The 24429-nt window shown below is 33.0% G+C and overlaps 1 protein-coding gene across 1 annotated transcript in view; it reads right to left on the bottom strand.

Annotated features, from left to right (window-relative positions):
• The window catches only part of LOC132719096 (deleted in malignant brain tumors 1 protein-like), an 86417-nt gene extending 78321 nt beyond the window's left edge, over positions 1–8096 (bottom strand). Inside the window, exons 1-7 of the mRNA XM_060702840.1 lie at positions 7747–8096; positions 6292–7440; positions 5534–5669; positions 5079–5251; positions 3969–4104; positions 2162–2334; positions 233–368 (exon numbers count right to left, since the gene is read on the bottom strand). Coding sequence (XP_060558823.1) covers positions 233–368; positions 2162–2334; positions 3969–4104; positions 5079–5251; positions 5534–5669; positions 6292–7440; positions 7747–7987 — 2144 coding nt within the window. The 5' untranslated portion in view covers positions 7988–8096. The remainder of the gene's footprint in view (positions 1–232; positions 369–2161; positions 2335–3968; positions 4105–5078; positions 5252–5533; positions 5670–6291; positions 7441–7746) is intronic.
• Between the last annotated feature and the right edge of the window lie 16333 nt (positions 8097–24429).

Genomic DNA, 24429 nt, shown 5'->3' with positions numbered 1-24429 from the left:
ATATCATATTGTTCTTTTTATATAATGTCATTCATTACTTTTTCCAATTTTTGTTTTCTTCGCATTAAGAAGAATAAAAACTCGCACAATTCTTTTGGGAATCAATCAATTGATTAATTAATTGATATTGTAAAATTAATTGTGATTTTAAACCTCTTTCAATAATATTATGCCTCTAACAAAAACGTTTGAAAATGTGTTGGTTTAGATTATAAAACAAGTGTTAACTTACTGTTGAAAATTGAGCATCTTACAAACAACACTTGCTGACAGCGTATCAAACCCATCATCGCATACAGTTCCCCAAGACCAATCATGCCATACTTCTAGTCTCCCTTCATACTGATTTGAGCCGTTTACTAATCGAACTACAAGAATAACATTAATATTGTACGAACATTCTGAAGCTAAAGTGTTCACAGAACAAACATCAAATTTCAACTTCATTAACGTTATTTACGTCTTTTGCTTCGCGTTATAACTTCTTTTGTTTCGTGTATAACACATTTTTCCGCATTTCAAGGCATTTTAGCGTTATTACAACTTTAAAAGCGATACTATATTTTTTGTTTAAGGTAACTACGCAATTGTTTTGCGAAAATATACCTTAATTCGCGTTCTTACGTCTTAACAATATTACGAGGGATGATCAAAAATAAACCGGACTTTGTAAATTATTCTTTACCTGTTAAATGAATTAACATAAAAATACACAGAACTTAAATCGGAATCTATCCCCTAAATGTTACAAAAATTCCAAAAAGAAATATAAACAAATAAAAAAGTTATGCTGTTATTGGCATGTACATGTAAAGCAATGCGGCGCATGGTATAACTTCGAAATTGACGTTAACAACGTCACAAGCGTATTTTTCTTGACGGAGCAGTTTTTTACTCATTCACGGAGTAGGCCAATAAGTGGTACAGTCATGTTGTTGATGCGGCGGATCCACTGCCTATATATATATTTCTGTACAACTGGGTAACATATTGTATTGTGAAAGAATGGACGATGATAAAGAGCTCCTGTAATAACGTTCTATCCGTCTGTAACTTGATTGTTGGAAAAATTCCACATGCAATAAACTATATTATGTATTACAAATAATGTAAAATAATGTTGCTGAATGATAATGTATCATACATAAGAAAAATTAAAAGGATAATACAACTATGAACAAATTTGTTATTATTTTAAAATAAATAAAACCGATTTTGAACAGTGACTGTCTATTTGTTGACACAATTCCCCCAAAAAACTACTGCGTAAAATAAAAAAAAATAATTGATACAATTGTAAACCAAGAATACAATATATGTAATAGATGCATTAACTATATCATTTTAAAATCCTTAGAGTTGACTGCTCCGTCCCGTATCTACTGTCGAACATCATTGACAATGTCCGCAGTCAATTGACTGTCACTTTTCAACGTCTTAGCGATTGACATCACCAACGTCCTTGAAAATTTCTTCTTTCTGTCTCTCCCTTACTTGTTTTCTATTTCTCTATAACCCTTTTTTAATTTTTTATGGAAATCAAAAAATATGCTGTGGCTTTCTGGAACTTTTCCTTTGATAGCCATAAACTTTTATACGTTTTAAACAGTTTCCTGTCCTACTTTTGACAAATTTTTCTTATTGATCGATTTTCGAGACATTCCGACGACACAGTTTTTACGGGAGTATTTCATTAACATGTGCCGTTTGAATTGTGATTGCAAATATAAATATAATTTAAATGAAGTCATTTTTACTGACAACGTCAAAGATATGGTTCATGACGTTTTGGTGTATTTTGAAATCTAAATGTGCCATATTGTAAAAGATACGCAGCTTAAAGCGCCTGATGTCAAGGCGAATTCACGCACTGCGCCGGGTGTGCGTTAACATTGTTTTTGAATTCGCTGTTACGGACAAGTTTTTGCGTTATCAGATTATATAAAGCATCAGTTTACAGGTATTGTTTTCCGATTAAGTGTGATTAATAACAAAGTGATAGGTTGAGAATTCTTCAATTGACAGTCACAGTCCGGTTTATTTTTGATCATCCATTTTATTAATGTGCTATTAGGGTTATTTTATTAATTTGCTAATATTAGGTATTTGTGTTATGTATCACATGTATATTCAGACACAATTTTAATTCGACAAATATTACCTGGTGTACATGATATGCCAACATCTTTATGGTGATCACAATCAGTAATTCCCCATTCTTTATGCGGGCATTGTGTTATGCTTGTTTCAGTTCCTTTACAGTAAACACCGTCAAAATGTATTAGTGATGCTCCGGCGCCAAAATGTACTGACCGTAATACAATTGGATAAGTGCTAAAATGATTAAGATATTTTTTATCAGAGAATCTCAGATATATCATAATGGTATTTCAATAATTTTTAACATCCGTTTATCTATTTAATCTCTTAAATGTTTCGTTGTTGAAATAAACATACGTCTTTTTGTTTTTGTTTGTTTGTTTGTCTCATTTTACGCCTTTTCCCAACAGTATTTCAGTCATATCGGCAGGTAGTTTCCTAACTATCGTTCCTGGAAAGTTACACCAGTACCAGACTACCTTCCTCCGTGCTTAACTACCAAAGCATTTCCCGGGGATCGAACCCATGCCTGAGAGGTAACTGGATAAGAAGTCATCGACTCTAACCCCTCGACCACAGAGGCGGTCATACATCTTTTAAGAATCAAACTATATATATACATGCAACCATAATTTATAAGCATTAAATAAATTCAAGTTAGTATTAATAGTCCCGGGGGAAGGGGGTGTTTTAAGTATTATCGCTTTTGGTTTTTGTACCAATACGACTTTAAATACGACTTCTTTATAGAAAGAAAGATTAGATTTTAAGATCTTTTATTACACCAAAACTTTTTACAACATACTAGATCAAAAACAAGTTGGAGACTGGATCATTACTGAGGTACACTTTGTTATAGAACCATAATTGTTAAAGCAATATATTGGCATATGTGGTATCAAAATTTGCAGAAATGAATTGACATCCAAGATTATCATAATTTTGCATATATTTGCAAGTTTATTCAGCAATGGCGTATAAATATACGTAAAATCTGATTAGAAACCCGTTCAGTATTTTGTCCTTTAACGTTATTATCCATGACTTATTGGGATAGCCATCGTATGTACAGATAATTTCCAAGGAACCAGGTCTACAATTTGTTATGTGTAATCAAATGAAATGTTAGTATGCTGATATATTTGCAAGTTTATTCAGCAATGGCGTATAAATATACGTAAAATCTGATTAGAAACCCGTTCAGTATTTTGTCCTTTAACGTTATTATCCATGACCTATTGGGATAGCCATCGTATGTACAGATAATTTCCAAGGAACCAGGTCTACACTATCTTTACCAAGTAAGTTTGCAAGGGTTTTTGCAGAAGTTAAGATACTTTTGTCATAACTGCTTTATTTACAGATATTTGCATCAATTTTTCTGCATGAATACAGTTTTCTCATATCCAATACATTCAAAACAAAATATAGAGAACTACAGTTATCGTAAATTGTGAACACTGATTCAAGCTAAGTTAAACATTTGCTTTTAGACGGCACATACTACATAAGAGACTACCAAAGCACAAGGCAAACAAAGCATGTCGTAATCGGGAATAGCACACTTTAGTGACGTTACTCTGAATTTCTGTTATATTAAACTCTTTTTTTTTCAGAAAGATGTTTAGAACTTCTGGCTGTTATCTGTATGATTTATTACCTTTTAGGGATTTACCTTTTCACAAGAAAAAAAGTATTCTCCGTATTATTTAGGACAATCAATTGTGTGGATATATTTCTAAGGTGTTCAATAGAATTTTCATGATATTGTTTCCCTGTTATTCACTTGAGGTAATACTACAGATGTTAATGAGACATTCTTCGTTTTATAAAATGAATGTTAACAATGGAAGGTACATGTTACTTACTGTGGGTAATTCAGCATCTTACAAACAACAGTTGCTGACATCTCACTAAACGCATGATCGCATACTGTTCCCCAAGTACCATTATGCAATACTTCCAGTCTCCCTTCATATTGATTTGATCCGTTCACCAATCGAACTACAAGAATCGATATTTTAAACATGATTTATATATAGCTGATATAATCAATATAATCATGTTTTGTTTGGGTATTTTAGTCTTTTTTTGTGGGGGGGGGTCTTTTTATTTTTTTTTTCAATGAGGGGGGTCTTTTTTATTTTTTGTTCAATGATTACAAAATAATAAATAAGCTGTCACATGTAATTATGTACAGAAAAACTTATTTAAACCCTGATGTATGCTAGTAGAAGAAGTAATAGTAGAAATAGTAGTAGAAGATATTGACAATCAGACTCTGGTCAACCTTCTTCATGACTTTTTTCACTGAAATAAATTGTACGGATTGTAACATAACGATAAAATGAAACAACATAATACAATGTTTGAAAATGCTATGTTAAAAAACAATTCATTGTTTTTCATATTCATATGTTTTTGTAAAAGGGAGATACAGGCAAAATTTTCTGTTCTACGTTTTGAATTTTTAATTTATTATTTTGTAAATGTTCTCAAAATAAATACACTTGGCAGTCACAGGAAAAATATTTTCGCCTTAGAAAGATTAAAATGGTAGTTTTCTTACTTGACTCACGTGGGTCATAGTGAAACGTTAAAGAACATGTCAAATGAATGACTTAGACTTGATTCAATCAAACAATATCCACAATATCTGTTATTGTAATTTCCAGGGTGGTTTGTTTAAATCTAATGACTTGTTTTAAACCTACTCGGTGATTCTGTCGACGTCTAAGTTTCGTTCAACATATATAGATATGTGTACGCTTAAAACCCAAAATATATAGAATTTGAATAGAAATTCATGCTGGGACTTTACAAATTGGCATTTAAGCTTGATTTGAGTACATAAGATCATTTTAATATTTTAGTCTATAATTTGCCATAGTATCCCTTTAAATAACAATCACTATCTTTAGAAATTACTATAAGTAAATCATATATTTCAGAAACACTTAAAATCAGGCAAAGATTACCTGGTGTACATGATATGCCAACATCTTTGTCGTGACTGCAATTATGTTTTCCCCAACCCGAATGCGGACACTGAGATATTCTTATGTCTGTTTCCGAACATTTCACATTGTTTAAATGTACTGGTAATTTTCCAGCGCCGAAGTAAGCAGACTTGAATACCACAGGATTAGTACTAAATATATTAAGTTAAATACAAGAAATTAAACAATATATCATATTGTTCTTTTTATATAATGTCATTCATTAATTTATCAATTTTCATTTTAATTCAAACGTGTTGTCTTCGCCGGAAGAAGAATATATACTCGCACAATTAATTTGAGAATGCATCAAAGGATCAATTGGTATTGTAAATTAATTGCGATTTTAAACCTCTATTAATTATATTATGCCTCTAACAAAAACGTTTTATTTAAATTTGTTGGCTTGGATTATAAAACAATTGTTAACTTACTGTTGAAAATTGAGCATCCTACAAACAACACTTGCTGATAGCGTATCAAACCCATCATCGCATACAGTTCCCCAAGACCAATCATGCCATACTTCTAGTCTCCCTTCATACTGATTCGAGCCATTAACTAATCGAACTACAAGAATAACAATAATATTGTACGAACATTCTGAAGCTAAAGCGTTCAAAGAATAAACAATTTCAACTTCATTAACGTTATTTACTTCTTTTGCTCCGCGTCATAACTCCTTTTGTTTGATGTAATAACATATTTTTCAGCATTTCAAGGCCTTTTTATTTTGCGTTATTACGACTTTATGAGTGATACTATATCTATTTTGTTTCACGTAACTATGCAATTGGTTTGCGTTATAATACCTTTATTTGCGTTCTTACGCCTTAACAATATTTTATTTCATTAGCGTGATAATATTAAGCTTTTGTTTTAAAAAGATGTTCAATGAATAAAAAAAGTATATAAGGGGGGATAATCAGCCCTTTCGATGTGACTAAAGATAAAATCAAAATGACCTTCTGAATTAATGCTAGAACAACAACTAATGTTAATTATCCCAATGAATGTCAGACATGAGAAAATCTTTACTTTTGCCAGATTGCAGCACTTATAATAATGTTGCCGAAACTTCTATTACTGGTTAATTATAAGTGTATAAGTTTATCGGCGCAAAAGGCTTTATACATGTGTATATTATTCTTTTGATAGGTTGAAAGATGAGAAAGAAAAAACATATAATAACCTTGGCCTCCTTCCACTATTTTACCTAGTGTATCTACCATATACCTCGTCTCGTTAAGTGTGATAAGATCTAATGAAATTTCATTCCTGTACTTGATTTGGTTAGCAGATATATATTCGAAACGTTCGTCTATAGTTTTGTTAATCGAAACTTTGAACGTTTCAAGCGTGTCCTTATATTCCCTTTGTTTAGCTACAATATCTTGGAAACGATTGTCGATGGTATTGTTAATCGCTTCTTTGTACGTTTCAAAGGTGGCCTTATAGTCCACTTGGTTAGCAGTTATGTATTGGAAACGTTTGTCGATGGTCTTGTTAATCGCTTCATTGTACGTTTCAATGGTGGCTTTATAGTCCACTTGCTTAGCAGTTATGTCATGAAAACGATTGTCGATGGTATTGTTAATCGCTTCTTTGTACGATTCAATGGTGGCCTTATAGTCCACTTGCTTAGCAGTTATGTATTGGAAACGTTTGTCGATGGTCTTGTTAATCGCTTCTTTGTACGTTTCAATTGTGGCCTTATATTCCACTTGCATAGCAGTTATGTCTTGGAAACGATTGTCGATGGTATTGTTAATCGCTTCTTTGTACGTTTCAATGGTGGCCTTATAGTCCACTTGCTTAGCAGTTATGTCTTGGAAACGATTGTCGATGGTATTGTTAATCGCTTCTTTGAACGTTTCAATGGTGTCCTTATATTTCACTTGTTCAGCAGTTATGTCTTGGAAACGTTTGTCGATGGTCTTGTTAATCGCAACTTTGAACGTTTCGATGGTGTCCTTATATTTCACTTGTTCAGCAGTTATGTCTTGGAAACGTTTGTCGATGGTCTTGTTAATCGCAACTTTGAACGTTTCAATGGTGTCCTTATATTTCACTTGTTCAGCAGTTATGTCTTGGAAACGTTTGTCGATGGTATTGTTCATCGCTTCTTTGAACGTTTCAATGGTGTCCTTGTATTCATTTACTATTTTATTTATGCTTGAAACCAATTTTTTTCTTTCTTTTTTCTCCGAGATCAGCGCCTTCTGTACAATGGTACCAATGCCTCGATGGAATCCTATCTGTTTATCCTTTTCCCCAGTTACTGTTTCATTAAATTTCATATTGATATCGTTTACGTTTTTTTCTAATCTTTTCAGGCGATCTGAAATATAAAGACAATGATTTTGATAACACAAAATTTTGACACAAGAATAAAAGTTAACGTACAATTATAAGTGTTCAAATAGTAGTAAAATATATACCGCAAATGTTAATGTGTTTCGTTTTTTACTATATGGCATCGTTTGTTTTTAGGCAGATTCTAAATGCATGCAATTTTAGATGAGAGTTGAATTTCCTATGAATGATTCATTTGACGGAAAACTAAAGTACTAATGCATAGCATATAAAGCATGTTTTTTTACGATTTAATCAACAATATTAATATTAATTAGAAACATAATTGTACCATTTGGAATTGGTCCAGTTGTCTCGTATGTCTTTATTCTCGCTTCTAATCTACTAACTCTAGCAGACTCCATTCGTTGTTCTATCATCACTTGTAGTACCATATCCTTTAATGCACCAACTTCCTGACAGTCACATACTGCATTCCCTTGACTTTTAACTGTTTGAATGGTAACAGACGACACAATCACGATGTACAATAAGATCATTTTTAGTATGCACGTAGAAAGCTCATATGTCATTAATATATTCCTTTAATAATCTGCTTTTTAAAACTGACTTACAACTATAGCCATATGAAATAAAATCGTTTTTTTTTATTTAATATAGCTCTCACAACTATGTCCCAATTCTACTGCTGTTTTTCTTTATGCGCATACAAATCAAATAATAATGTGTATAAGCAACGCAAAATTAGACGAGGGAATTTGAAGTACATCACTTGACATTAAGTGGTTACGTTTATGCGTTTCAGTTTGATAGAATATATACCAGTTATCTAAACTTAAGAAATAGACAAAACAAACATAAAAAACAATGATATAAAAGAGTAAATAACTATATCCGACTAACGAATAAAATGGCAAAATACGTAACGGTGTTAAGTCAAAAGATCATCAAATTACAAACTTTAAGGTGATTCTTAACATACTGTCAATGTGCTATGAAAATGAAGACTAAACAGTAAGTCAAGAAGTCATATCTGAATTCAATGCAGCTTAAAAAGTTCTTTGTTTTAACATATTTCAAATTTTATTTTATCAAGAGTCTACATACTAAATGAAATAACGGGGCCGGGCCATTTTAACACGGAGCACATTTTCATCAATTGAAACAGGGAACCATACACCATGATGCTAACATGCCAATTATGAACATGCTACGAAAAGAATATTTTACTATATATACTTATGCTACGTCAAAAATTAAGAAAATAAAATTTATTTCTAAATACATTTAAATTACGTAAATACTTAATACAAAAACATTTCAAAACTAGGTAGCACATTTGTGAAAAAAAGGCTTTCCATCATACAGTTTAAGTACGAAAAGCAATTAAAACATTTACATTAGGATATAATTTGTACAGGACATTACTAGAACTATTTAGATGTTTTAAAATTTTCTACATACTTACAAAGCAGTTGCTTTAAGATGTTCAGAAAGGATTCACAGTCATTTACAGTCCGACTAACCGACATTGTATACTCCTCGAAATCTGTAACAAAAGTCTAAGGTATATTTAAACAGAACAAAAACGATGTCAACATGACCATCCCCCGCCGAATGTGTTTGGTCATTGGAAGAATTTATATATAGTAGAGCAGAATAATTCCATTTTAAGAGGTCTTTTGGTAAAGAAAACTGATGGCTGAAGTGATTACAGATTTGAAACCTATGTGAATACTGATGGCTGAAAAAAACAAAGGGCAATAACTGAAAAATAATGCAGAGTAGGTTATCATTCTTGTGTGCTGCACCCCTGCTCAGTAAAATCTATCCACCTATGAAGTTTCAAGATGATATCTCAAATACTTTTTGAGATAAGCTCCGGACAAAATAGTATGAAAAAGAACAAAGGGCAATAACTCAAAAATTATATAGGGAAGAGTTATCATTCTAGTGCACAACATTCCTCTTGAATAAGATCTATCCACCTATGACATTTCATGTTGACATCTCAAATACTTTTAAGTTCTCTCAGGTAAAAATTAAGTATCAAAAATAACAAAGGGCAATAACTCAAACATTATGAAAGGTAAAGTTATCATTCTTATGCACTGCACACCTCCTGAGTGAGATCTATTCACATATGAAGTTTCATGTTGATATCTCAAAGGTTTTTTGAGTTGTGCTCTGGACAAAAATCAATTGTGAAAAATAACAAAGGACAATAACTCAAAAATTATGCAGGATATAGTTATTATTTTTGTGCACTGCACTCCTCCTCAATGAGGTCTATCCACCCATATGGAACAGAATTAATGCATTTATTCTATCTTGCTTGATGACATTGGAACTTGCATTATGCTTAATTCCATCTTGCTTGATGACATTGGAACTTGCATTATGCTTGATTCCATCTTGCTTGATGACATTGGAACTTGCATTATGCTTAATTCCATCTTGCTACATGACATTAGAACTTGCATTATGATTGATTCCATCTTTGCTTTATGATATTTAAACCGTTGCATTATTCTGGATTCCATTTTTCATTATTTCATTCAAACATTTCGTAGTGACCAATTCTTTCATTGAGTGATAACTGTTAAACTGGAACAAGCCATTTGGAATACTAAAATGTTAACGTTTTATACCTTTTATGTATAAGCTACCTTTCTTCATGCTCTATACAAACCATTTACGGTTTAGTTTTTTTTGTATTACTTTTATGTAGAAGTCATTTAAAATTGACTATTTTTTGTTCCCTGATGGATTTTTGTTTAAAAATGGGACTTATTTGATTTACAGCTCGCATGGGCGTGATTACTATTAGCTTTCGCTATATCCATTATTTCAGTGTTGGTTTATGCTTAATAAAGCTCGGTGTCGTGAGGCTTTTGTGGATTATGGTTTGATCATCTTATAACATTATAATAAACAATTTAAACAATGTCTAGACGATTTGTGAACTTTTAAGGGGCGAGAACTCTGTTTATCGATATCAACGGATTTTTTTCAATGATTCGCCGTATCATCGGAATTTTCTCGTACATGTATATATTACGGAAGAGGCCGTTAGGGGCCATCGTGGGTTATACGTTAAAATACAGAGGGCCGACAATGCTATAAAGGTACGTACCAAGCGCTTAATACATAAATTGCAATGGAAAGAATATAAATACAAGTAGTAAGGCATTATGCAATATAATTTTATACATGTATATGTATACAGTCTAAAAGAAAAAATATGCTCGCTAAACAGTTATTCAATGGGGCAGTTATACGTACAGTGGCGGATTCAGGCCTTGGCTTAAGGGCTGCACCTACCCCAAAGAATACGTTGATGAGCTGGGATGGAATATATACGTGTAAGTTTCATGCAATAGTGGTCATAGTGTACTTCCCTTATCAAAACATATAATGCTGTCCATCCAGTTGTTAAGCACCTGCCGCAGGTACTGCGATTGCGAAGGTCTTTTATCTAATGACTTGGACATCATAAGCAAAACTTATTAAATTGGCCTTTTAACTTAATAAAATGTCCCAGAGTCACTATTAAGTGGCGAATATAGGTATGTAACACATTAAAATATACATGTATAATAAGGAAAGAAGGAAGTTGTTTATTTGTTGTGACATGTGCATAGTCAATTACAAATGTTTGGGCAAATGTTGTGTCTGATTATAGATAAGACATCATCCGCACAAACCACCAATTCAATACAATTGGTGGCTTTAAGATATACTATGCACATCTTTCAAGTAATATATTTTTTATCACAGAAATTTATTGAAATCTATAAAATTCTTACTAAATATGTTTTATTTAAATAAAAACACATACACATAATGTATAGGAATCTGCTTTCCTTATTACGGGTCATGTAAAGTTGTGCCTGTCTTTAAAAGAAAACTTCCTTATATATTTTTGTAATAACACTATACATGAATATATTCATACTGTCCAATTACAGTGTAAAGTATTTTAAAGCACAATGTTTTGTGTGAAGCCAAATTAATTATTTATTTTATTTTACAAAAAAAAAAAAAAAAAAAAAAAAAAAAAAAAAAAATCAAGTTTGTACTGTACTAAGTCGTGCCCACGAGTTACTAAGTGACATGTGTGTGTTTTTTATTTATCTCTTTAGTTATAGCCCTTTGTTGGGAACATTCTATGATAGAATTGGTCATTTTGTAGCGTACAAAGGCCTGTTAACATTGTTTTAATACCATAACTTGAGAGGGGACTTAGTCCTGGTTTATTTTATTGGGAAGGGACATTGCCCATGGAGCAGTAGATATCCTATAAGGATGTTTGAGGTTCACAGGTCAGATAAACATGACACTTCATACAAAATCCTTGTCTGATGAATGATTTTAGAAAGAATAAGCCGTAGTTTATATAACCTAAAAAGATCAGTAGATGACACCTAATAATTTTTAGGCAATTTGGTCAGAATGAAGGTCACAATGACGCTAAAATCTTTGACCAATCAATAACTTGTTAGATGGCACTTTTACGGACAAATGAAGTAGGGGCATCCTTGTTAGGAAATTCATATAAATAGTGTAATTTTTGATTGGTTATTTATCTCGTTCGCACGACTTAACTTTTTCGTGGCACGACTAAACTTTCTCGTGGCCACGACATAGTAACTTGTTCCAACGACTTATTTTATCTCGTGGTCACGACTTAGTAACTCGTGGCCACGACTTAGTTACTCGTGGCCATATCATAGTATATCGTGTCCACGACTTAATTACCTCGTTCCCACGATTAATTAACTCGTGGCCACAACATAGTATCTCGTTCCCACGACTTAACTATCTGACGGCCACGACTTAGTAACCCGTGGCCACGACACAGTATCTCGTTGCGCACGAGATAAATAAAAACACACACATGTCACCTTCGTGCCACCTTAAGTTTGATAAAAATTCAATTTCACTTTATAATATCACACACGCTCAAAAAGAAGTGTAAACAATTGTATAAGAGGTGAGTTGCCACTGGTAGGTTGAGTTATTAGAGACATATATAACTTTTTTTTTCCACATGCTGGCGGAATCTTCAAAAACACGCACTTTTCGTCTGTTGCATCGTGTTCCTCTTGTTTTTTAGTAAATTTAATGTCAGTCCCCAACTAACACTGTTCTGTATACGCCCCTATATAAAGTGGACGTTACTTGTTTACTCCACGTTCCAAAATACGGGATCATCCGGAAAATAACGGGAGGTACCGAAAAAGCGACACCTGCTGTCATAATATGAACACAAATTATTGCAACTCGTATTATGCTTACTGCCAACTGCTTAGTGCGTACTGTCACATGCGACTATAATATCGCTATCGTTGTCATCTTCGTTGTCGATGCGCAGTGATCATGTATTGCATTATATTTGTAATCAGTGAATATATTGAAGCATATGAATGCTAAGACACATCAAATCAGCCAATTATTGATCAAAATGAATAGTTTAATTTGACATAATGTGCGACAATATAAGTGGCAGATTTATAGCAAATTAAAGATACAACAACCATGTTACATATAGTTTATAAAGAATGTTATCTTAAACACCAAACATAATACGTTGTCCTTAAAAAAATGCAATTAAACATATAGCATATTAAAATATGTGAGTTTGATGGTTTAGTAGGGAACACACAAGGTTGCAATTACATGAAAGTGCATTCAGTAATCATAAGGCATGATTGAATTCAGCAAAACGCAGGTTTTCATTGTCATAAAGAAGTATAGAAGCAAGCATAATGTAAGTTCCGATATCATAAAGCAAGATGGAATAAATGCATTAATTCTGTTCCATACACCCATGAAGTTTCAAGTTGATACCTCAAAAACTTTTTTGAGATATGCTCCGGACAAAAATGTCGGACGGAAGGCGGACGGACGGAAGGTCAGACGGACGGAGACTATTTCTATATCCCCCGCCGCCTTTTCGGCGGGAGATAAAAAGACATTTAAATTAAGTTTCAATACCTACTGCAATTCTTTGCAGTTCGTGTTAAATGGTGAGCCATTTATGTATACAATGTAGGGAAGAATTAATAGTTTGATATTTATGAATTTATTTATTCTTTCTAGAACATAACTCTTAATGTTTCGGAATATGAACTTGAATTTGTAGGTGGATATATCTCAAAGAGAAAGAGTGGATTGCTGCACAAGTATAACTACTCTTCATGCCGTTTTTAAGTGTTAGCCTTTTGGTTGTGTTTTTTTCGCATATTTTAAGAATGCTTTGGCAAAAATGGCAACTTTGCATATCATTTTATCGGATTAATTGATTTCCTTTTGTTATGTTCCATCGTTCCTTTATTCGAGAAGTGCTATACATTTTAAACAATAACGAATCAGTTTTATTGAAACTGTGACTAGATCGACACATATTTGTAAAAGTAAAATGCGTTAGACGAAGCTATGTAACAAAACGAGAGTAGTATTTAGTGTCAGAACACATTGCTGAGTACTACAATACTAAACAAGAGCCATGTCAACATGGCCATCCCCCGCCGAATGTATTTGCTCATTGGAAGAATGTATATGTAGTAGAGCAGAATAACTCCATTTTAAGAGGTCTTTTGGTAATGAAAACTGATGGCTAAAGTGATTACAGATTTGAAACCTATGTGAATACTGATGGCTGAAAATAACAAAGGGCAATAACTGAAAAATAATGCAGAGTAGGTTATCATTCTTGTGTGCTGCATTCCTCCTCAGTAAAATCTATCCACCTATGAAGTTTCAAGTTGACACCTCAAATACTTTTTGAGAAAAAAATTGAATTGAAAAATTAAGACATGAAAAATAACAAAGGGCAATAACTCAAAAATTATAAAAGGTAGAGTTATCATTCTTGTGCAGTGCACACCTCCTGAGTGAGATCTATGCACCTATGAAGTTTCATTTTGATATCTCAAAGACTTTTTGATTTATGCTCTGGACAAAAATTAATTTTGAAAAATAACAAAGGGCAATAACTCAAAAATAATGCAGGGTAGAGTTATCATTCTTAAGCACTGCACTCCTCCTCAATGAGATCCATCCACCTATGAAGTTTCAAGTTGATACCTCAAATACTGTTTGAGATAAGCTCTGGACAAAATAGCATGAAAAAAACAAAGGGCAATAACTCAAAAATTGTATAGGAAAGAGTTATCATTCTTGCGCACAACATTCCTCCTCAATAAGATCTATCCATCTATGACATTTCATGTTGATATCTCAAACACTTTTTGAGTTATGCTCCACTCAGGTGAAAAATTAGGTATGAAAAATAACGAAGGGCAATAACTCAAAAATCATGAAAGGTAGAGTTATCATTCTTGTGCACTGCACACCTCCTGAGTGAGATCTATGCACCTATGAAGTTTCATGTTAATATCTCATAGGCTTTTGGAGTTATGCTCTGGACAAAAATCAATTTTGAAAAATAACAAAGGGCAATAACTCAAAAATCATGCAAGGTAGAGTTATCATTATTGTGCACTGCACTCCTCCTCAATGAGGTCTATCCACCTATGAAGTTTCAAGTTGATAACTCAAATACTTTTAGAGATATGCTCCGGACAAAAATGTCGGACGGAAGGACGGACGGACGGAAGGACGGAAGGTCGGACGGACGGACGGACGGAGACTATTTCTATATCCTCCGCCGAAAATTTTCGGCGGGGGATAATAACATAGGACCAGCACTTAGCTGTAAACCCTAGCCTAGCCTAGCCTCATTTAATATTAGTTATTCAGCTGTGGATGGGTCTATGAAAAATTGCACAACAATGTAAAACAACTTCTATTCCACGCCTGCGCTTTTAGGCACTTTATACCTTATAATTGTTCTCTTTTTTATTTCTCAAAATCTTTTTTTATCTTGCTACAGTTTGCAAATATATTACTCATTTGCCAGTTAGATAAACATTAACTTGCGCTGTTGGCAGTTGGTATCATAATAGTAAATAAGCAAAATACCACTTTGTTTACAATTATTTCTCTACCTTTACGACAGATAAGTTCAGTGATATTGTCCAACAACATTGACCTGACACTCTTGAATTTGACCCTGTTGTCGGTATATTCCGTGAACGTTACGATCAAATTGTAAATCGATATGAATGTAAAATATCCAATTGTGAAAGTGGTGTAAATTAAAAATCCCTCTTATTTGGTAAAGTTATTTCACTAGAAGAATGTAGACGTAAACTGGTAAATTTGAATCCTATTTCAGCGATTTTCTTTTTTATTTCTTATTTTAATTTTTAATTAAATGGCCATTCTCTTAAAACTATTGCAAACCTTTTTGTTGTGTGTAATATCTGTAAATATTTAATAAATAATTGCCTTTATAACGTGGTTTAAGAATAAATGTTTAAAATTCATTCGGATTAAAATCAATAAATGTCATTTCAATCCTGTAAAACACACTACACGTCGATCTCAAAAATAAAGAAAGTAGGCCTAAAACAATGTCATCAGTAAGGATCGAACTACAGACCTTTCAATTATCAGGCATTCACTTAACCGACTGTGCTATTGTGGATAAACGAAATCCTGTGTAACTTTCAAGACATGACTTATATACTTCACATTAATGCTCGTAAACTACACGGGCCAAACCGAAGTTGGATCGAATATTTAAATGAGTGCTATAATGTATTTATAATTGACAGGTCAATAAAATCAGACTATAAACACATGTTAAACTTTTCTAAACAATTTAAAGGTATAAATTTCTGAGCACAATATGTCTTTTAGAAAGTTTAGGTCAGATTCTCACATAGAATATGAAAAAGATGCTAGATGGAGTACAATATGGAAATGTTATCGATTGGAAATTGAAAAAGATGCCATATTGATAGTATTGGATACAAAAGAAATATCACACTTTGCAAATGCTTGAAGTTATTTTATTAATTTTACGACTGAGATTAGTTACTTTTATTGTGTTTGTGAATTGGTTGTTCAATTGTTTTAATTTACATGACAAGTCATTTAATGATTACTTCAGTTAAGAAGGAAGTACAATTTAATATCAACGACGAGATACTTTGCCAATTTCCTTTTAATCAAAATGACAAACTAATTATTTTTTCCTTTCATTTCAGTCCTAGACCAGGAAGAAGAACGATTAACATCAACTTGAAATGCTTGTGATAACTTAATACAGAAACAGGATGAATAATTATCGTCAATGATTGGTAGATGTTTATGCGGCTTAACCGACATAATATTTTTTTGCAAATGCCATAGTTAATGGGGTCGGTGTTTTTTCTGACTTTGAAATAACATAGGAAGAACAAAGATTTTCCAGTGTTAAAGAAGTGTTAAGAAGGAATTGATGCCAAATAATCAACTTAAAGCTTGAACTTGATCAGAAAATAAAACAAAATAATTAAAAAAATGTAATCAAGTGGCATTCTGTGACCTTCAGATAATTAATCAAATTTATCATCCAAGCTGCTATCTTTCTGTAATTAATTCAGTTAATTCGTATTTCTTCTCCTCTACTTCATGAAACAAAATTTAATTAAAAGTTTCAATTTTTTTAGCATAGACCTTTGCAGTCTGTATATAATAAATCTTCGCAGTTTGAACAGTATAGAGCTAGTGTTGTCTGTTCAAGAAATAGCCACTTCTAGTCTGTCTAGTATAGAGCCACATAAGTCTGTCCAGTATAATGCCAGTGTAGTCTGTCCAGTAGAGTGCCAGTGTAGTATGTCCAGTACAGAGCCAGTGTAGTCTGTCCAGTATAGAGTCACTGTAGTCTGTCCAGTATAGAGCCACTGTAGTCTGTCCAGTATAGAGCCAGTGTAGTCTGTCCAGTATAGAGCCACTGTAGTCTGTCCAGTATAGAGCCAGTGTAGTCTGTCCAGTATAGAGCCAGTGTAGTCTGTCCAGTATAGAGCCAGTGTAGTCTGTCCAGTATAGAGCCAGTGTAGTCTGTCCAGTATAGAGCCAGTGTAGTCTGTCCAGTATAGAGCCAGTGTAGTCTGTCCAGTATAGAGCCAGTGTAGTCTGTCCAGTATAGAGCCAGTGTAGTCTGTCCAGTATAGAGCCACTGTAGTCTGTCCAGTAGAGAGCCAGTGTAGTCTGTCCAGTATAGAGCCACTGTAGTCTGTCCAGTAGAGAGCAACTGTTTTCTGTCAAGTGAAGAGACAGTGTAGTCTGTCCAGTATAGAGCCACTTTAGTATATCAAGTATAGAACCACTGTAGTCTGTCCAGTACAGAGCCCGTGTAGTCTGTCCGGTATAGAGCCACTCTAGTCTCTCGAGTATAGAGGTACTGTAGCCTGTCCAGTATAGAGCCAGTGTAGTATGTCTAGTATAGAGCAAGTGTAGTATGTCCAATATAGAGCCACTTTAGTCTCTAGAGTATAAAGGTTCTGCAGCCTGTCCTGTGTATAGCCAGTGTAGTATGTTCAGTATAGAGCCACTGTAGTCTGTCAAGTATAGATCCACTTCAGTCTGTCCAGTATAGAGCCAGTGTAGTCTGTCCAGTATAAATTCATTGAAGTATGTCTAGTATAGAGCCAGTGTAGTCTGTCCAGTATAGAGCCAATGTAGTCTGTCCAGTATAGAGCCAGTGTAGTTAGTACAGTATAGAGCCACTCTAGTCTGTCACTTTAGTATTTCTAGTATAGATCCACTTTAGTCTGTCAAGTATATAGCCACTGTAGTTTAACGAGTATAGAGACAATGCAGTCTGAGAAGAGTGTTTTATTTTATGTTAGTTTAATTTTTGTATCTTGTTTAAAGTTTAAACAGACTGTTCAAAGAAAGCAGGACAAATTCATCAGGATTATGATTTTGCAGAAACATTTTATTGTCAATCTGCCTTTTAATGAATCATCATAACCTTAGATGTTTGTTATTTAAGGTTATTTTAAAGATAACATTGGCATGACTATTGCCCTAATGAGTTAGATATTTAGTTATATATTTACCCCCCCCCCACAAAAAAAAAATAAAAAAATTCAAGAATATTTATTAAAGAAAATATATAACTCATAGGTTAAAAGGCAAGTAGATGCTTCATTTCACTTCAAACTAAGATTCAGTGATTTTCACATTATCTACATGTATATGGTTTTATAACTAAAGTCTAATAAACTTATTTAATTCTTATTTAAATCTTATTCTTTTTCTATTCAGATCTAACTTAATCATCTAATTTTGCGATTTTTGTGTATGAGACATTGAAGAAACACGAAAAGTATTAAGGCTGGAAATTCATCTTTTAAATTTTATAAAATTTATAAAAAATCTTAACTTTGAACTGTATCAACTACAACACAAGCTCTGCACACATAACCTATCTGTTCAATCAAATGTATCAAATTGACAGTCCATTGTAGGGAATAAGACAGGCAGCCTAATAGGAGGGCGAATCATTGTTTTTACTTTACCCCTCAAGTGTTTATCAAATAACAAATGATTCAAATGTTACCATTCCTTACTTATGATTTTTTCAATAAGTATGGTTGATATTTAAGAAAACACCTTGTGAACATGTTCGTAGTTTAAAACATAAACCAACCCTTCAAAAGTACACTGCTAAATAGTTTTTTTAGTGAAATCAATTCCTTCCACGAATTTCGTAAGAGGAAGAATAAGTTTGCTGTCGTTAATTGTTTGCTATTTGTTTTGAAGATTTTTAAGCACGTCCTGTATACTTAAAGTGTGTATACTTTACACATACTTAAGTTTGCAAAGTTCGATTTGTACAAAAAAGCTGGGCAAGAAAAATAAAACACGTAATACATATCACGTTTCTCACTATAATTTAAAATGATGATTATAATGTTGAACGTACATGTATAGCGGTGCGATACATTTTATGCGAGGTGAAATAGTGCGATACAGTATAATGGTGGATTTTTTAATGTAAACACATACAAATGTATATTCATAGGCTCTTGATGCAAAAAAGGTTTTAGATCGACTATTTTTTGTGGCCGACTACCCTCCGTGAGTTTTATAAGCTTTTATATATAAAACACACTTATCAATTCATAAAAAGTCTACCGACAAAACGTCTTTTCAAACAATAAATATATCTACTGTGTTAAAAGTACTACAATGTAAGTATCTCGCTATGATTTCAAGCAACGGATCTGACGTCAGAATATATTAACTGAACTGTTACCCCCTTGGTAATTTATAAGCGGTCGCACGCAGGGAACCTCGCTTCGTGTACATGTAAACATTGTATATACACCGGTCTCTCCAATAAACAGTTAAAACGGGTGTACACAACATAGTTTCATGTAAAATAAAATTAATACTCATTTTGATAGATCGCGTTAATTAAAGTTAAACTTGAAATAAACCAGAAACTATGTGTTGAGTCAGTTGAAATGGACACAATGTAGGGGTATTTGGCCAGGCGGGAACTTTGTAAAAAATATCGCGGATAAATAAAAAAGCAAAGAAAAAATATTAAAAATTACATGCACTGGAATCGTTCCTTACCATTTATTAATGTTATTTTCATCTGCAATGTTGATTTAAAAAAAAAAGAAAGAAAAAAGAATTAAATAAATAAAATCAGCGTTCCTGAAATTGAATTTTGGGCTTGACACCGTTTTTCAGTTTGCGGGAGAGAAAAAAGTGAGGTTCCCTTCATGCACGTGTATTTGAATTACCAAGTGGGGTAACAGTTCACTTAATATATTCTGAAGTCAGATCCGTTGCTTGAAAACATTGTAAGAGACTTACATTGTAACAGTAGATATATCTCTTTTTTTTCAAAAAGGACATTTTATCGGTAGACTTTTTATGAATTGATAAGTGTGTGTTATAGATAAAAATGTATATAAATCTCACGGCGGGTAGTCGGTCACAGTCATTGACCTTTGTGTGGATGATGCTAGGCTCTGGCCTACATGTAATTCCTCGAATCATATAAGTTAAGGTACAAAAGTAAAAAAAAGTTATTGAAGTAAAATTGGCAGTAACTGATTTTGTGTCCGTGGAAAAGTTATAAGAATAAAAACAAATTTGTGAATGTTAGATATTTCTATTAACAACGTACGTAAATACTCATTATTTTAGGGGCATAGCAAAAGCTATTGTGCTAAGATATATATTTAAGCACTGTTGTCAAACTATTTATGTGTACGACCGTCTTTGGTGCGATAAGACGACTGTACGCCACAAAATGTCCGATAATATGACCATACGCATAATTTAATTATGATATAGTTAACTGTTCACTAAAGGGTACTGCTTTTCACCATACCAATAACTAATTACATGTACCAATGCGTAGATAATAAACATTGATAAGTCGATCAATGGAATGCATCGTAAGGAACCAACTTTTCTGCGTACAGTCAGTTTCATGTATACAGTTAGAAACATGTAAATATTGTAGATATATGCGAACAAGATATTTATCGTAAACATGTTGTTGCTATAACTGATAATCAAATATTTGTTCCATAAAGTCTGTTTTTGTATCCTTTTTATAGGTATGTCAGATTGCCAGTGGCATTTGAAGTAGCAAATACCTCAATAACTTTCTCCTTACAATGAAATAAATTTCTTTTATTTTGACCATCATGTTCGAATATATCTTCCGCTCAGCATGCCCTATATTTTTCGAACAAAAATTACAACATACAACAAACATTTGAAGAAACTTGTTTTTACCCACATTACTTGTCACTTTCCTCTGTCATAATTCCGTATCGCACCATTTTACCTAGCTTAAAAGTAACGCACCGCTATACGTTCGACCACTTGATTAAATGAACTTAATGTTTTATAAATAATACATGGGAGCAATCAAGCTTGACGACAGCATCAAGTGAATGTCTGCAATGCAGTTTCTCTTGGGCATGATATTATTGTACCTCATCAAATAAAATAATATAAGAATATAAATCTACTATCCTGATAATTGGCCAGTTAGTAACTTTATGGAAACTTAAACAGAACACAGAAAATATAAAAATTCTTGAAAAATAAAAGTATTTTATGGCATAATTGACCTAAGATATTTGACTAGATTTTATCTATGACACGTATATTTTATTTTGTCAATATTTTACATTTTTATTTGAGATATTCTCTGTCAATTTGTTGTAATAGTTTACGCTTAAAAGGGAAAGTCTTGGTTCCGAATTGGTGAGACACTCAAATTATAAAACTCATAGTGTTGCAAACATAGCTTCGTCAATTCTTATTGGTTCAAGTAATAAATTATGATTCCTTTAATGTCTTTCGAAATATATTGTGCTTCTTGATCTTTTACACAACAACATTCTCTGCACTAAATGCATAAAATAATAAAAGGTTTCACCTTTTCAACGCAATGATGAAGTTTCTCAGTAAATTTAAGATATAAGTCTTTTTTTTAGCGTAAAGATAAAGTAAAACCTGCGCTGATTAACATCTTGCACACCTGATAAAACACTTGCTCAATTGTATAATAAGTACATGTATAAGGCAGAGAATTTAAAGAAATTTAGAGTTGAGTCTATTCAAACGACACTTGATATATTGACATTGCAACAGGAAACACTTTCAGGGCGTACTTACTTCAAATAATAACACAATTATGACATTTATTCTTTTGATAATTATTTCATTTCCAGTGTCAATATGTTATTTCTCTTTTTCTTGTAACATGTCATAAATTGGAAATAAGTACGTTAATAAAAATTGAATATTGAAGATATCACATCAAATGATTATCATTGTTTAAGAAGAGGGGTACTCAAGATAAGAGAAAACAATTAAGAGCTAATTGGTCTGTGAAGTGGATGTGTTTGTAAGATCCTTGAATTTGTTGAAATCCTGACCTGCTATATGACATCTTTTATAGTCACACTGACCATAATTTTCGCAGAAGCGGCGGAGTATTCGTCTCAAAAACGCCGAAAAAAGGACCCGCCTGCTGTCGGTAAGTTTATGACTGAATTTTACTTTATGTTTGAGTGGTTTACTGAAAACATCTATGAGCCAACATATGTTCTCTTCCAACTTATTACACGAACACGAGGTAATGCATTGCCATTTATGCTAATTTGACGAGGGGGCGCCACTATTGCCTTTTTTTGGTTAAAATCCGTAAAAATGTGTGCCAAACGACCCCTAAACAGGAAGTGCATCGCATATATGGTACTTTTACAAAATATGCGAAATTTTTGAAATTGTACTTGCCTGTTTATAAATGAATAGACAAAGTAATTACAACGCAGACGGCTATGGCTTCGATTGCAACGCAGCGCAATTGACTCGATACCATTAATGTCTTTTTAACTTAAGTATGAATAATGCCATTTAAATTCAATGGTTTTAGATACTTTCTTTTGAGCTTTATATTTTTTATATTTTTTTTGGAGTTATCTCAGGGGTAGGTAACTTTTAGATACGTCTCAAAATCTGTTCTCTTTTTGTTATGTATTGGAATATAGTTGTGGCATATATGCACACAATACTAACCAACTCCACAAAATATTTCTATTATATTTTCCCAGTACTTTAAATTCTTTTAAATAAACCGTTTTTGGAACCATTCTTATTAAAAATAATGTCACAGCTTTAGGAAAAGAATCACAATGTAGAAGTGTGTTCATAGGACACGGGTGCCCCCCCCCCCACTCCACTGTTTGACTCTTGGTCAAATATTTTTTGGAGTACATGTGCAACAAGTTGAAACTAAAACTCTTTTACTATATTAAGGACATGAACTTTACAAATATTGAATAAATCCACAAGTGAGCCCCAAGGTGCACAAGTACACATGCTGACCAAATTTCTTGTAAAATTTCAAGCATACAGGTCAAATACTTTTTGAGCTTTGCATGAACAAGTTGAAAATTGCAAATTCATACTACTGTAAGTCAAGGTCAATAACATTAATAAAACTGAAAATATCCACATGCAAAGTCCCAGGTGCATAGCTTCAGTGCTGTAGACAATATTCCTGTAAAGCTAGTTGATTCTAAATCAAGCACTCAAGGAACAAATAACACAACATAATGAAACTGTTTTACAAAGTCAAGGGCAAGAACTCTACTTATACTGGATAAATCCACAAGCGAACCCCCAAGTGCACAACAACTCATGCTGACAGACATTCTTGTTAAGTTTCATGACTCTAGGTTAAATACATTTTGAGCTATGCACCACACAAATTGAAAATTGCAATTTTTTACTAAGTCAAAGACAATAATTCTTACAAATCATAATAAGTCGCAAAAAACGAAACCCCATGTGCACAACTTCACATCCCTGTAAGGTTTCATGACTCTAGATCAAAAACGTTTTGCGTTTTGTGCGACAGAAGTTGAAAATTGCATTTTTCTTACTAAGTCAAGGGCAATAACTTTAAAAATACTAAAAAAATCCACATGAAAATACCCAGGTGCACAACAACACATGCTGATAAACATTAGTGTAAAGTTTCATGACCCTAGGTTAAATACTTTTGAGCTACATGCGACACAAGTTAAAAAGTTGCAAATTTTACTAAGTCAAGGGCAATAACTCTTACAAAACATAATAAATCCACATACAAATCCCCAGATGCACAACTTCACATATTGAGCAAATTCCTATAAGGTTTAATGACTGTATGCCAAATACTGTTTGCGTTATGTGTTTCACAAGTTGAAAATTGCATTTTTTTACTAAGTCAATGTCAATAACTCTAAGAATACTAAACAAATCCACATGAAAGTAGCCAGGTGCACAACAACACATGCTGATGAACATTCCTGTAAAGTTTCATGACCCTAGGTTAAATACTTTTTGAGCTACATGCGACACAAATAAAAAATTGAAAATTGTTGCTAAGTCAAGGGCAATAACTCTTACAAAACATAATGAATCCTCATACGAAACCCTAGGTACACAACTTCACATAGTGAGCAACATTCCTGTAAGATTTCATGACTCTAGGTCAAATACTTTTTGCGTTATGTGCGACACAAGTTCAAAATTGCATTTTGTACTAAGTCAAGGGCAATTACTCTTAAAATTTTAA

This window comes from Ruditapes philippinarum, unplaced genomic scaffold, assembly GCF_026571515.1.
Source record: "Ruditapes philippinarum isolate M1 unplaced genomic scaffold, ASM2657151v2 ctg517_1_1_1_1, whole genome shotgun sequence".
Lineage (NCBI taxonomy): Eukaryota > Metazoa > Mollusca > Bivalvia > Venerida > Veneridae > Ruditapes > Ruditapes philippinarum.
This window is presented reverse-complemented; position numbering and strand designations above follow the sequence as displayed.